The sequence below is a fragment of the Cephus cinctus genome, unplaced genomic scaffold (genome assembly GCF_000341935.2).
Source record: "Cephus cinctus unplaced genomic scaffold, Ccin1 Ccin1_scaffold0413, whole genome shotgun sequence".
In the NCBI taxonomy this organism is placed as follows: Eukaryota; Metazoa; Arthropoda; class Insecta; order Hymenoptera; family Cephidae; genus Cephus; species Cephus cinctus.
Genome location: NW_014333096.1, coordinates 269,944 through 286,296, shown reverse-complemented (window position 1 = coordinate 286,296; position 16,353 = coordinate 269,944). Strand labels below are relative to the sequence as shown.

Here is a 16,353-nt window from a genome sequence, read left to right as displayed (position 1 = left end):
TATAGCCGATAACTCTTCCATTTCCCTCGAGTCGTCCCTTTAAACCAAATCGAGAGCGTTCCTTAGCGAATCGGTACGTAACTTTTGGAGAACCTTCACGGCCGCTTCCCCAGGGCATCGGGCGACAGCTGGACACCACATCCTTAACTCGGGCAGGAGGGTTCCTCCTCTGCCCTTAACCGTATCAAAACTATATCTCCACCCGCTCTACAGCCCTTTGCCCATCTCCAGCGGAGCGTCGGTATCTCACCCGGGCTTCTGCCGGTTCGTGAAGACGTCTCCGTCGGGTACTCTCGTCTGCCGGGCAACTCGGTACGTCGAGACTATCTTCCCATGGCAGATTCGAGCACGTCGACCACACAATAACGAAATCTTCCGAGAGCATTGGCATAACTATACAAATCAACCCGAGAGCGTAGCTTCTGAGCACGGTGGCGACCCGAAGGGAATCCGAAATCGAGAATGTTATTTGTATCGGTAGTCGGAGTCGCTTTGTGACCGTGAATCGAAAAATCACGTCACAATATATATATCGTACATATATAATAATATGTCAAAGTTATATATTATAACGTATTTTCTTAACTCTTGGAAGTTGAGCTGGAACAGTCTGAACTCCGTCAAAACGAGAGCTCTGAAGGAACCTATCAGAACAGATGGTAGCTTAATGGATCCTGTCGATCTTTTGGGACGCGTAAAATCAGCAAACGCAACTGGATGTACAAAACCAGAGCGAATGATTACGGAAATGCGCGGCCGCCCAGGCTGCTACGTAGAGTTAGAGAGGGTCAGAGTAAGCATCAGGTACGTGACTCTTAGAGATCTTCCACAGCCGCTTCCCCAAGGCATTGGGCGACAGCCGGGCACCACGTCCTTAACTCGGGTCAGGGTGTTCCACCCCTGCCCTTAGCCGTAACAAAACTATAGCTCCGCCCGCCCTACAGCCCTTTGCCTATCACCAGCGGGGCGCCGGTATCTCACCCGGACCTCCGCCGGTCCATGAAGACGTCTCCATCGGGTCGTCTCCTCTGCCGGACAACTCGGTACCTCGACTCTATCTCTCCACAGCAGCCTGCAGAGTTAATACAAAAAAAAGGTAGAACTAAATTTAACTAAAGATACTATGCAATTATTCAGTCAATTTGTACATTTTCAAATTACATTGACAATTCGAAAAATTTTCAAAAAAACTATCCCACGTGATTGGTTGAAATAAAATTTTTATTAATTTTATTTATTCGAACCAAATTCATTCGCAATGAAATATACGATGATATACGTGTATAAGCATGATTACTCATAATCCTGATACTTCGCTTGATTACGAAAAACTTCCAATTAAAAATTTTTCATTGAACCTTGTCAAAATATAAATGCCCTATTTTTCACTCGACCATTCTCATTATACGCGTGAGTTAAAAATTGTACTTTCAAGGCTTCGCGATCTCATTATTATATTATACCATATTTATTTTAATTGCTCAAATTAAAGGAGATTATAATAGAGAATGCTTTCAATAGAATTATAACAATAACAGAGACGACGACCATTGTTCGCTGCAACAGCACGTGGAGGTTTACTCATAATTACGCCTTTGTTATTCCAGACGTATTTTCATCTTTTTAAAAGTCCCGCGCAGTCTTACGTTCCCAATCCCTTTCGTTCTTTGCGATTATCCAAACACTCCTAATGCTTGATCCTTATAAAAATCCGTAAACCGTTATCCTATACGCGCACCGCTCCTTTACCATTAATCTACACTGTTCTACATCTACATCTGTTAACGCCGATTTTGACTATTCCCAAAAATTCCTCATTTTAATCCTCCATAAAAATTCACGCCATTACGAAGCCTGGACTCCCGTTACTCCCAAACGGGATTTTTCCACTCTCCCAACCTCTGTCCTCTACCACTCTTAAACATATATAAAACGGACATCCCTTAGCCCAAATTAATTAGTAGTCTGATAATAGTACAAGACGCTCTTCGTGAAAGTACAGTCTCCAAGGAAGATTTCAATTATTTAAAATCCACAGTGCAGAATAAGATTTTTCCATTGGACATCGATACATTGCATTATTAAAATGGGGTATTTAAGGACCCCACGCGACTAACAATCTCACGCTGACGCAATTCCTCGGAAGATTGACGATATATATAAACTTCCTTTTGAAAATGACGTTCGACAAGGCGCTGATGAAATTTTACTTTCTGACGTCATCGGTCACAACAGGTTGGCAAGTCGAGAGCGTCTTAATAATTCATATCAACCTTAATATTAACTTGAATGTAACTTTCAATCTGCGTCTGACAGTAGCTTGAGTGTCATAAGAGATTCAAGATCAAATTTAAGAACCACGTTGCTGAAGACTACCAATTTTTTTATCAGCCTAAGCCGACAATTCCGTCAATAATTTATAATACCATTGTACGCACGCTGAACGCGACAATATAATTCTCACTATGCGATAAACTATTACGCAACTTGTTGGTAAGAAATATTTTTAATGGTAATCGCGATATAAGTGATACACTTGCAAAATATTTTCAAAATCACAAAGCTTATGGGAAATCAATTTTCAAGGTTGGCACTGCGCCGGTGTGCAGACGATTGGCGTAAAAATTATTTTTACGAAATTTTAGTTGTGAATCGACCATAACTGCAAAGCACGCTGGCAATGCGCAACTATGAGACACCTTTACTAACTACTATGTTCGACACTAATTAAAAAAAGATATATGACGCCATAGTAACTTACACGCCTTTTTCTAGAAATACATATTGCCTCGTTCTGGCCAAAGTGAATACGTAAAATTATCCCATATTATTTTTCGTTATTCCGAAATCTATATATATGTAGGAGTGGGCCCCGGGCCTGGCTTGCCACGGGCCTGGCGATGGCAGTGGGGTCACGTGACTCCAGCTGAGCCGCGGAGAGGGGGAACGACGCGTTAGTTCTGATTTATACGCTAAGCAAGGGTGTTCGTTTGTATAATAAACGTTCTTGTAATTACTAAAGTTGCAGTCCGTCATTTCACGCTCACCTCGGAAAAGATCCCCACATATAAAAAAAATTCTTACACAACAATACATTTCCCTTACGAATATAACACTGCGAACGTAATAAATTTTTAATAAATCGAACATTTGCGGACACGAAGCGACGAGTAACTCCAAAAGCTATAACCTATTTAAGGTTGTAGATGTTGGAGCTCTTAAGAAAGTGGCGCCCCTGTCGTTCAACGGCCACTGAAGACACTCTATCTCGAAAAGCACTTTCGACCAATTCATTAGCTTTACTTTTAATCACCGTCAACGTTGGTACATCTCGAGAGGCCCTTCGCAGGGGGTGTAGACTCAAGGAAGAAGATTAAAATCCTAAGGAAGCAGCAGAAAATACCCAGAGTTTCTAAGCCTGGAAATATTTTCACAAAATCTTCGAGCTTCCATCATTCATTTTCCACATTTAACCTTTTAACCTTTCGCGTCCTTAATTCCTCTTCGCTCTCCTTCGTTCCTTCAACCTCGAGACCCAATTCCATCCCCACAGTCTGCATCCCACGTGGAGAAGGTTCCTAGGAGTCCAGTTACCTCGTTACTCGTATCTCTACGCGAGATGCGTCCTCGACGGAGGTTACTGCTTAATGAATCTGACTAACGAGGGGATGTTCCATCCCTATCTCCAGTGGGTGATTTTCGTTGATCTTATAGATAGAACCCGCTTGGGCGCTTTATCGTGCGCCAAAGATCGTTATCTACCACCTACTTCTTGAAAACTGGATCACGTAAGCTGAAGTGACTCATTTTCTCGTGGATAAAAGTTTATAAATCGCTCTGAACAGTTATTATCTGTACTGATTATAATATATAAATCGATATATTCTTTTGGCTGGATTATACGGATTTTGGAATTGGTTTGGTATCAGATTATCTATTGATTCGATCTAAAATAATCGAGGACGATTTCAGAATATTAAAATTAAATTCAGATGCATCTTTCAAATTTCCTGCATATTCAGTTTTCTTTATTAGATTTCCGGCGGCCATATTTCATTTTGCGACACTAGCGCCACGGCTCGGTCAATGGTATCAAGCTTGTAATGTATGTCAATGTAATGCATAGTAATTCAATAATGTAATTTGTTATTTATAATCGTATTATCGCTTTTAAACGAACATCGTATACCCTGTGTACGTAATTAGTAGGACTTTAAATATGCGTTGACTGTACTTTTTACCCTGATTGGTAAAAATTATTGGTGACAAATGAAAAGTTACTATGTTAATATCAATATAAATATCAATGTAGCAAGATATCCCGAGGTTATGATTATCAGAGTGATTTTTTACATTAAAATTTTCAGAAATTTTTGCCATTTATTTCTCACCGTGTAGACTTTCGTTCCTAAGTGACGAAATCCTGGACACTCGGGACTACAATCTACTACTGGCAAACTGCCAACTACTGCTTTCAATAGAAATCAATCGGTGCCGGTTGTGCTTTGTTGGAAAATTCCAGAGGGCGAAATTTCGAACCTACGCGATTCAATGGTTCATTACTATCGCTCGTTATCATTCTGTAACTTAGCCAATTTCTACTTCGAGCTGATTAAGAGCAAATCTAACGCGGAAACAGATACTGAATTGAAACGAACAACGGTTGCTTATCTAATCATTAAAACCTTAATCGCTCCTCTGAAAACTGTACTACTTTGTGTCTTATTTCCATATTCCATATTTGGGTATCTATTCCATAAATAGCTACTATTCTGTTACTTACATTTTTTAATTAAAAAAAATATGTTGTTTAATATTAAAACACTAGACTGTGACTAAGATAAGCCAAAATGTATGACTGACTGTGTTTATAATTAAAAGTCTTTAATTCATGATAGTGTTTTTTTTAAGCCACAAAAACAAAATGGTATTCCATATTTGGTCACTTTCTTCTACACGAGCAAAGATTTTCATTTAAATAATTATTCACTTTAATTACGTTATATTTATAGCAATAATTTTTTTCTAATCCAATGCTATCCCAATGAAACGTGTATTATAAATAGTCAATCAATATTATGTAAAATCAATATTACATTTTTGCATATACATGTGTGTGCAACAAATATCAAGCTTAATAGATTTACGTTCATGTATAAATTGTGACGTGGTAGATTTTACCCCGTCAGGTCCTCGGCGGGAACTGTAGTGGCACGCGGGAAAAATCGAATTAGAAAAGAATCCAGGCAAGATGCCACCCCCTCAAGGGCTAACGAAGTTATGAATTGTTTGATTTCTGGTTCTGTTGTTTTGATTTTCGCTATGTCCCATGCCGCGAATATTGTAATCGCGGGCTTACCGAACCTGAAGAAGAACCAGCGAGGAATCATCAGCGTGGGAGTAACGAGGACGAAAGGCTGAGTGACGTCAGAGTGCCGGCAGGGCCCGAGCTGCGCGTGCCGTAGCTCACCGCACCAATCACCTCGGGACTTGGATCAACTCTACGCACGCTATCACCCGAGCTAAAGGAACTGGGCTACGCGTACCGAGTAACTAGCAGGGAGCTATTACTCATTCCACGTGACATAGCCCTACGAACGACGGAGCACCTGTAACGCACCACAACACATGACGGAGGCCCACCGCTATCGACGAACGGAACGAAGACTCGCGAACTGGGAATCCGGGGACGCCTGGTGAACCGTTGCGAATTCCTATGGGAAGACGGAGCCCGTCGCGGGACAGACAGTAATCGCTGTTCCCGAATCGTATGAATTGTCGCGAAGACGGATTTGAATTGTAGCGCGTGGTGTCATATCGGAGATTTATGATTGGGGCCGTAGGACCAATCAGCGGTGGTTGCGAATAAGGGAGAGGATTATAGTCTCCGGTGCTGCCGATTACGATCGAAAGGGAAGACAAGTTCCTTCTTCTTCCCTGGACTGTCGACGACGCGAGTCGTGTTTTTGGAGCCGTTTTGTTTTTGGGGTTCGAGTCTGTGGAGAATTCGGACTTTGTCCGAGGCCGCGTGTACGGGCTAAATTCTCCCGATCGAAAAGACGTAGAGATTTCGGGAAGCGATTTGTAATTTTTGTGAGCGACGAGATCTCGTAGTACCCCGCGTTTTGTCCGTTTTTGAATGGTGCCTATAGGCACGAGATGTTCCCACTCGTAGAATCGCGTTCGTTTGGAGTACGAGATTCCGCCGACCGACAAGGAAGAATTGTATGTGTTAGCCCTGGGTTGCCTGGAACGCGAAGGAATCGCGTAAGTTGTGCGCCGGTCAGTCTCTCATCTCCCGACGAGGCTCGATCGCGAAATATACGTCACAAAATATATAAAAGACACATTACCTGAAAAATCCATTTGAGCACAGAAAAAAAATTATTCATAGCACTGCTACAACGATCACTGGACCATTGAGTCTGTGCTACTATATATCATTAAGCTATTTCAGATGAGAGCTCAGAAGTTTGTTAAAAAAAAAAAGATCTGAGATGTCGATCGATCGCTGTCAGACATGTTACTCCATAATAAAATAGAAAAAAAAAACGGGAAACGAAGATATTCGATGACAGAAGTTCCAGTACTCAAAATAGACGTTGTAGGAAGTGATGGAAAAAGGGTAAATATTATTAAAAAAAAAAAAAAAGCAGAAACAAAGAGAGAAACGGAATTAATATCAGAGCAAATAGACTGAACTTGAGATACTGCATGAATTATGCAATAGCGTTTTATCTACTTGGTGTGAGAAAAAAAAAATATTAAATTCATATATAAAAAATATTAACATCGGAAGTGTGGTACTTCCGTGTTAAATATCACGTGTTCAAATATCATTTTTTCCCTTTATATCATAAATTTGATCACCGTAGTAAATTCGAATCGCTTCGGCGGTTTATTTAAAATTATTTGAAAATTTGCGCAAGCGCATTGGAAATTTCAATTTCACGGATGTCCTGCATTGACACCGGAGGTATTGAAGGCAGTCGTTATTGTTTCATCTATATCATGAAATTGCGTAAACACGAATATTATCTTAATACAATTATAAATTCATGAAACAATTCCACGTGTTTCATACGTCATTGCAGACGTTTCCATCTGTTCACGTTTTCCACCTGTCATCCTATACACGTGTCTGGACGTTATCGTTAGATATTGGTTACGGTATTTTTGTTTTCGATCAACTGTCAAAATTTAGCATACCTATTAATAACGTTGACGCATTAATGTCAGTCTGAAGAGTAACGTATTATGTTCCTAGAACGATACAGATAAATAGTTATCTTTCGATATATCGATCGTCAACAATGACTATACTTAAAGGGTCTCGTGGTCGATAAGGCAAATGAACAAAGTGAACATTGAATAACACGTGAAACTCGAAAAGCACGTGGCACAAGTGAGACACGTGCCATGCATGCATCAAAACAATAGAGCATCGTGACAAAACGAAATTGTATAATTAGCTTCGAAAACGGTAATAATTGGATTTAAAAAAAAATGAGAATCCGAATAGCAATTACAACCCAAACAAACAGTGTGATTTTTCAAATAAACAGAATCAATGAAAGCAGTGTGAAATGACTGTGATAAAATATATCATAGATCCAGTTTTGTAAAATGCTGTGTTATCCTGATAAATGATTGACTTAAGATAAATTTTGTTTGGTACAATTTAAATGCACATGACAAATGAGCTAACCTAACCTAACGAGGTAAAGACGCTGTCGATTGAGAATACATGTAATTTCATAATCGTTATCATAGATCCCCGATAATAATATTACGCTGGAACATCACATCTGTGAACATGTCCCGTTAGGAAACGTTATCTGTTTCGTACTTCATATTATCGCAATCACGAACTGTCGCGTATGCTAGAGTTCGTGATGTCGAACTATATAACTTAAAAACTAATCATTAACGACGCGATCAGTAATGTTTTGGAAAATTTCCTTTCAATGAAATTACCGACTGCCGCAAGGTATTCAAACAAAAAAATTTATGTAGCGTATTTTCCTGCAGACAACAAATCAAAATTCTGAATAACAACAGACATTTGAATATTGATGGTTAAATCATTGCTTAAGACAATTGCTTAAGACAATAGTATACTGTAACGGATGTGATTCTTAATTGACAAGTAAAAACGCACGACTGCATTGGAAAAAAGCAATCGGCTTGTTTTTACAGTGGTAAAAGCGTATATAGGAAATTCGATTTAACCTTTTTCACTATTATTTCATACCTTAATCTCCGTTTTGTGTTTCCAAGTGAACCAATAATATCTCACACCCTACCTTGTCAAACATAATCATCTTCCACCCATGATATGATTTCTAATTACACGTGACAAAGTACCATTTCATCTCACTCGAGCTTGTGTACATACTCGATTGTAGAGAAATTAAAAAAAACTTTCTCGTGCTAAAAAATACAAGAACTGCATCTACGGATCCGTTAACGGTCTTAAATATCGCGCTTGTAAGCAATATAGTAATATATAATATACCTCGATTTTTATTTTGACTTACCGGAAAAGGACAGAGCTCATCGTGCAGCAGAACCCAGCGACGAGCGTCTCTTCTTCCACCAAAACACAAGCACGTGGAATACGGGATCATGATGTAAATTGTTTTGCAGCCCGTTGGACGCGCTCACTAGGTGGCTATAGCGAGCTAGGCGCTGGACGACCGGCGTCCCCAGGTCCCTCCGTGACGTCCGTGACGACCGCGAGACGGAGTACCAGAAGCGATATGTGCATCCGAGTGGCGCGCCAACTACCGGCAGGTCTGCGCACTTCTCGTTGACGGATCGATCAGAGGCTATCGTTCCCTTTAGGAAAACTGCCAAGATTCTCCATGAGGAAGACGAGTAAGAGCTGAGTAAGCTTGTCTGGAGTTTTCCACTATCAGCATTTCCTACTTGGCCGACTCAGCGTTCTGGAAGACAAGAGCAATAATTCAGAGAAGCACTACGTCATAACAATAATTGAAAATATATGAAATTCTATGGACGATCTATTTAATCTTACTCGATCTCGTTAGTAATTATCGCGAGGATTAATTGAAAATTAATACTAAAAATCATGTCTAAAGGACAAAAACAAACGGCTGTCATTCTCTCTGTTGTCAACGAGAACGTGTAATGTGTAGAGGAGTCGGGGAGAAATGGTCAAGGAACTAGGTTCACTTTAGCGTGACGTTTAATTTTAGAACAAGCTCGCGTGCAACCAATCGCGATTCTTCACAACGGCTCGCCTCAACGCAACGTAACGACACTTGCAGTATCGATCCAACTGAAAATGTCTCGGAGGATGTTTTATGCGTGCATCGTGTAGCTGCTTGAAAACTTCTGTGGCAATATTGAATAAATTTTATAAATTTGTCAAAAGCCTCATTGATTGGGTGTTATTTAAGGTTCATTTGGAATAACGTTTGAAATTAAATGCCAGCATTGTCTTTTGTTCTTTCTACACTATGATCCCTGCTGAGATGACTTTGGAGATTAGAATTGCAAAAGATGCGATGAGAACAAATTAACGAAGTGACTAGCATTATGTCAAATAAATATTTTTCTTAATAATAAAGAAATGCATATTTTACCTTGGATAATCTTCTATCACGTACTGACGTATCATGATGCCTTCATGACGTCACGAATTCCTGAAGGAACTCTGGCATCCAATTCCGTAGTAACGGTATCATGTTTCCAGCTGAAAAAAAAAATTGTTTGAAAATAAAAAATACGAATTTTTATGAATTGATGTAATCTTTAATTTTGAGCTTTAAGATTGCTGCAAACAGTATTTTCACTTGATTGAGATTCATTTAAAACCTTTATGTACGCTGTGTATGAGAACCAGGAATAGCCCTGGGTACTTTCTGAAATAGATATAAATAATTCTCGAAAAAAAATACTTTGAATGTTATTCAGCGTAGCACTAATTTTTACGGAAAGGGTTTTCTGTAATTTGAGCTTTCTGTATGAGACATAAATAAGATGGAATTACGGAGTCAAAAGTTATAATGTTCTAAGGGTGTATCTAAATGGGTTTTCAAGTTCATCCTCAGACTCTCTTTTCCCTTAGATTGCTAATGTTACTTTATATAGTTCATACATAAGCTTAATGTCCTTTGACCTAATATTTTATTCATGGTTGACTATATTTCTAATTTATCCCCCGTTCTAAGAAGCCACGTCAAAGTAAAATATCAAATTGTTTATCCGACGTTGCCAACAAATCAAATTTTTCTTGCATGCTACAAGAAAAATATATCATACAAAAATATTACAAATTAAAATATAGTGATCCGTACAGAATTTCATTTATACGATTTGCCGTTATCTTTCGCACTTGGAGTGCCTTTCATTCTAATGAAGTATTTGCTAATAATATTCTACATGCTCAGATTTTCTTTTTCTGAAGCTTCTATTGTTGTGTATTGTAAAACTAATTTCATGAATATTTAGAAAATATTTCAAATATATAATATCTTATTAATTAGCGTACGAATATGACGTAAACTGAATCATAATCTACATTAGACTAAGACCCCGTTATAGAAACTGCGTCACTTTCCTTCATTAAGGTGCATTCATAATCACTGGATAGATTTCTTTCAATTATCTTACGAAAATTCTTTTTACATCTTTTTCAACTTTTCACGTGATTCACGCCGTCTAAGAAAACACGTATCTTTAAAAAGACACAATAATTCAGGTCTGACTCACAATCAATCTAAAATCGTTACACATGCACAGAACCATACAACTAGGTTAAATTGAATTAGATGAACTGCAAAACACGTAAAATAATTAAAACCATCTTGGTAACAGTAATTACAATACAATTATGTTCGTAATTACATTACATTACGTATAACATGAACACCGCAGGTGTGGCAAAACACATACGCAAATGGCTATATTGAATATCAGCTAATTATCCCACAACTTTTCCAAAATCTTAATATTCCAAAATGTTGAAAGATTATCCGCAATTATGATTTGACAATGACAATAGAAACTTTAGAGACTTAACGAATAGCATTAACGAAAGTAGCATATTCTAATTAGGGTGTATAAAGTATTATACACTCAAGGTTCTTTGACACTCCCTGGAATGGGTTAACAGTTAAATACTGCTATCATCATCATTACTCAGTAACTTAATAAAAGGAAACACGATTTGGCCAACATAAAATTCTTCTTTCTACCTTATAATTTTACTAATATATAAAGGTGCTTTCACAAAGTCAAATCAGCTATTATAATCAATCAGTCTATATGTTTCTCATTAAAACTTTCTTTGGGTAACTGCTTCTAGTCATAATCCTCAAGGTATTTTGTGTCCCCCCACGTAATAAAAAGATTCTATGAATCTTTGGATCTCTTAATGTGGAGATCTGACAAATATTCAAGTTATAATTTGAATAAATTATTCCCTGTCCTTTCTATGGTAGTTACTTTTTAAATACAAGTATTCTGTTATTTCAACGTATTTCAATTTCAAAGCGAAAGACTTGTAACTTTTTAAAATATGACTAGCATAGAAAAAATAGGGAACATTTCATGAAACACTTATATCTGCAATGTGGACTTGTAATGTTACTTGACTACCATTTTCGACTAAACTGCAAAATACAACTCCTTTTCAAGGTTAGCTGTGGATTGTATAATTTGTTTTTTTACATGAAGCTCTTCAAGAAGGAGTCATATTCTGCAGTCCCCATCCCCATGCTTTTTATCCTTTTATAAAGATTAATATTTATTTGGAAAATCAATTTCAGATGTATGCATATATTAATAAACGTATATACAAAACCACCAATTAGTTAGTCCATTAATTTCATTTCTATGGTACAACGAATTTCCATTAGGATGTTTGTATTGAATAAACCTGTATACTGTATTGCTTCTGAAATTGTGTTTGCAAATTAATCAATCATTGTTGCTCTGATTACTCTTTGTATATAACTAGAATATAGTTTTCTATGAATATAAAAACAATCTTATTTTTGTAAAAGCCTCAGTTATAAACTTCTATTGTAGTTCACATAATACAAGTAATTAAAGCATTTATATGATATGAATATTATGCAACGCATTAAAACATTAAGAAATCTTGAATTATATTCGTCACTACAACATATATAGAATCTTCCTATGAAGAAATATACTAATGAATATTAAATACAATTAGAACACAATAATTATTGTTAGTATAATTAGAAGATATGGATATGATATACTCACTGCATTTAAAGATTGATATATAACAGATTACAACTGGTTTGAAACACACTTTACGATTATAGTTATTGTTATCAATTTCTTTTCAATTCAATTTACAACTAGTTCACACAAAACTTAAGATGGAAATCAATTTGTAAAGTATTTACAACTCAGGTACAATATATTTATATTAACATTATAGAACTTGTATTTGCATTTGGTTGAAATAAAAATAAATAAAAGAAGCTTAATATTTTCAATGCTCCAGTTACGTTAAATTTATTATAAAACATCAAGTACAACTGATACTTTGTGTCATGCTATGAGTGACAAGAGTTATAAAGTGGAACACTTACCAGGTTACAATTCTACTAATACATTATCCTTAATTGGTGCTCCATTTGATTTAACGAATAAAAATATATTTTCATTCCTTCATTTTCATTAAATACTTTAATTATTCTTTACGTACACTGACTTACTCTAAGAAACGATCATTAATCATGATTAGCCACTACTTTACACGTGAGTTTCGTAGCTCGGCCGGTGTTGTTTATCATCCTAGTAATATTTAGGGATTTTTAATGTTAAGTCTGACATTTATGTCAATTTGAAGTATTCAACTGAAGGACAATTTACAACTACAAATTAGCTGCGGTAATTAGCATAAGTTACCCGATGCTATGCTATTTTTCCAAAATCGTTTTCTTAAAATTAACATGACTTCAACTGGTTTAGCTTTAATATGTATCAATCTGAATCCCGTCAGGTTTGACGTTGAGTCTGCGCACATCAATGCGCATTAATCAGATCTGATCAGATCATATAACCTGATGGAATATTTGTGTATAGTCTGAGTTTTGTGTCATAATTCTGGCCATATAGACATATTAAATAGTAATAATTATTCTAAAAGAAATGTCAAGCGATGTAAATAAAAAAAGAAAAAAAAACATATCGCATCCATTATCGGTAAAGCAGAATGCAATAAAAGAATTAAATAATGGTGTGCCAGTTTCTGTTATTGCAAATAACCTGAACGTGACAAATGCGACAGTAATGTTGTGGAAGAAAAATGAAAATAAGTTGAATGAATGGCTTGAAGAATGCAACAGTGAGACGTCAGGAGGTAATAAGAGAATGCGAAAAGATGAAAATAATATTATTGACAGAATCATGTGGATGTGGTTCAGAGAAAAAAGAGCTTGCGGTTTGCCATTGCATGCTGCATTGATTCAAGTTCAAGCAAACTACTTTCATGAAGCGTTGGAGTTACAAGACAAATTTGAAGCTAGCAATGAATGGCTCTGTAGGTGGCAAAAACGTCATGACATCCAAAGTGTTACAGTGTGTGGAGAAAAACTATCAGCGAACACTGATGCTGTTCAATCACTTAAAATCGATTTGAACAATTACATTGAAGCCAAAGGTTTAACTTTAGATCAAGTATTCTATTGTGATATAACAAGACTTAATTTTAAAATGCTACCAAGGACTATTCTCTCTGCCAAGTATGAAGAAGAAGTCTTAGGTTTTAAGGGTAATAAAGAGCGAATTACTATAATGGCCTGTAGCAATGCATCTGGTTCTCTAAAATTACCACTTGCGGTTATTGGAAAATTTGAGAGGCCAAGGGCAATTAAAGATTTAAAAGTCCTTCCAGTATATTACAAAAACCAAAAGAATGCATGGATGACTGCACAGATCTTCAGTGAATGGTTTGAGAATGAATTTGTGCCAGCAGTTATTAAGTTTTTGCAAATAAAAGGCTTACAACTCAAAGCTGTTCTCTATTTTGACAATTGCTCAGCCCATCCCACAACTTTGTCAAAAGGGAATGTAATTACTCGTTTTTTACCACTGAACACAACCTCGCTAACACAACCTATGGATCAAAATTGTCTGCAAACTTTAAAATCATATTATCGTCAATATTTGATGGTGTACCTTCTTCAATATATAAATAGTGGAGGTAGTGAAGATACGCTAAGTGGTGGCCTTAAGAAAATAACAATTAGAAATGTTATCTTCTGGATTGCTAGTGCTTGGCAACGTGTATCAGTTGAAACAATAAAGAAGTCATGGAATAAGGTAACTTGAATACCAATTAACTCAATTAACATTGATTTTTTTTATTATTTTGCGTTAAAGTAATTATTCTTCTATGGAATGATTATTTGTTACATATTTCATCACCGTTAACAACTTAAAATTTTTATTTTTCAGTTATTGTCAAATATTGATAACACTGGTGCAAATAATGATAATTGTACAATAACTCACACTACAATGGATGATGAGAGCATACTTGAGACATCGCAGACCACTGAGAGAGATCAGAAAAATCAGTTGATGGCATTATCTCAAAAATTTCAGGAAGCACTTAAAGTCCTTGATATAGATGTTGAGTTGTCTCATGTGGACTTGTGGTTAAATTGCACAACTAAAATGTCACCTGAAGAGTGTTACGATGATAATGAGATTCTGCAAATTTTTAGAGGTGAACTCAATTTAAATAAAAAAAATTTTGAAAACAACAATTCGAAAAATGTAAACAAAGAGATATCAGTGGCTCAGGGTTATAATGCCATAAAGACAGCCGTTGAATATTGCCAAAATAATAATAAATACTCAAGTGAGATCATCATGGCTCTTCATCGTGCTCAAGAAATTGTTACAAATGAGTTTTTACTTAATTCAAAAAACTAATGACATAAGAATTAAACTTTTGCTATATCAATCTTGCGTGAAATTTGTATAGAATTTAAAGTTATAACACAAAATCTCATATAAGCTATTTCATATTTTATAATTTATTAAATATTAAGAGTAATTTAATGCATTTGTACCTGAAATGTAACGTTATGTGTCATTAATCATTAAGTATATTTTATGATTAATAAAGCATATAATCTAGAACCGTTAACTTTCTTTTTAAATATTTTTTTAAGAGAAAAAAAATTATATTAAGCATGCACAGCTGCAGATATTTTTTGTATAGTCCATACAGACAGTTTTTGAAGTTATGTTTACCACAAATTCAGTTCTACTCTCTTTCCTGCCATGCAAAAGAGATACATATAATTTTATCTATTTCTAAACTTGATTGACTGATTTATGAAAGATATAGAAATATATTTATGATAATTAGTTGTACTTGTACGTAATTTGTTAGGAAGGTCATAATTGCCTAATTTTTTAACATATAGTAACAGAATGAAATAATGCTTACAGCGCTGTCACCTTGTATCACTCTGTACTAGCTTTAATTTTTTTTAATTCTGTAATACGATATTTAATTTTGTGAAAAATGTTCTTTGTTAATAAAGGTTATTTTCACTTTCACATAACGAAAGATAGTGGTACACGGACATAACAGAAAACAGAGAAATCAACGAAAAAAAAGAAATACTCAAAGAACGACTTTATAACTTGACCATTTTTTTTTGTATTTTTTTTTCGTATCCATTTTTATCAAGTATAGGTACATCAATATTATAGTCACTAAATTATTACCGAAATTATTGTTTAATAGAATTTCCATTTATTAGACTTTTGACTTTTTCATTTGAATGGTGAAATACAATAAAACATAACAATGCAAAATGGAAAAATCGAAGTTAGTGTACTATACAAAGATTTAAAGTGTTACGTGTAATTGTCGTACTTTATACATGCAATAAATTAATATATAATTGAATATATCAAATTTAAGTTTTAAAAAAAATTCTTACCTGATATTAAAACAGCTTATTCTCAATATAGTCGGGATAAAGACTTGAATGTCATTTATTTTTTTTTACAAAGAACTGAGAACTTTCTTAAGTCTTCTCAAGACTTTCTCAAATGCATCAGAAATTATTACTCAAATTTCATGTCACTGTTTCACAACAAATGATTTATAAATCCAAGAAAAATTACCATTGTATAAGAATTGCTATTAAATTTTCTTTTGATTTAAAAATTATTCCTTATGGAAATAGCATATCATAGTGGTCCCTAAAATACATGAAAATGATAACAGATATACTTTAATAAAAGTCCTATGATAAAATTAACTGATCTATAACTTTTATAGTTCTGTAGTTCCAAATTCCTTTAATTCGAGAA

The 16,353-nt window shown here is 35.6% G+C and overlaps 2 protein-coding genes across 2 annotated transcripts in view; one reads left to right on the top strand and one right to left on the bottom strand.

The window, feature by feature from the left end:
• The window catches only part of LOC107267581, a 41,871-nt gene extending 33,198 nt beyond the window's left edge, over positions 1-8,673 (bottom strand). The window contains exon 1 of the mRNA XM_025084919.1: positions 8,541-8,673. Coding sequence (XP_024940687.1) covers positions 8,541-8,630 — 90 coding nt within the window. The 5' untranslated portion in view covers positions 8,631-8,673. The remainder of the gene's footprint in view (positions 1-8,540) is intronic.
• Positions 8,674-13,030: 4,357 nt separating this feature from the next.
• Positions 13,031-15,588, top strand: LOC107267583 (tigger transposable element-derived protein 2). Its single transcript, XM_015739500.2, has 2 exons — positions 13,031-14,334; positions 14,470-15,588. Exons 1-2 carry the CDS (start codon positions 13,162-13,164, stop codon positions 14,950-14,952), a joined length of 1,656 nt encoding a protein of 551 aa, XP_015594986.1. The 5' UTR covers positions 13,031-13,161; the 3' UTR covers positions 14,953-15,588.
• The last annotated feature ends 765 nt before the right edge of the window (positions 15,589-16,353 follow it).

What these genes read in the sequence shown, in the direction of transcription:
- LOC107267583 (XM_015739500.2), top strand. Translation starts at nt 13,162, where the DNA reads ATGTCAAGCGATGTAAATAAAAAAAGAAAAAAAAACATATCGCATCCA. An exon ending in TAAAGAAGTCATGGAATAAG is followed by an intron (nt 14,335 to 14,469) that starts GTAACTTGAATA and finishes TTTATTTTTCAG; the next exon opens with TTATTGTCAAATATTGATAA.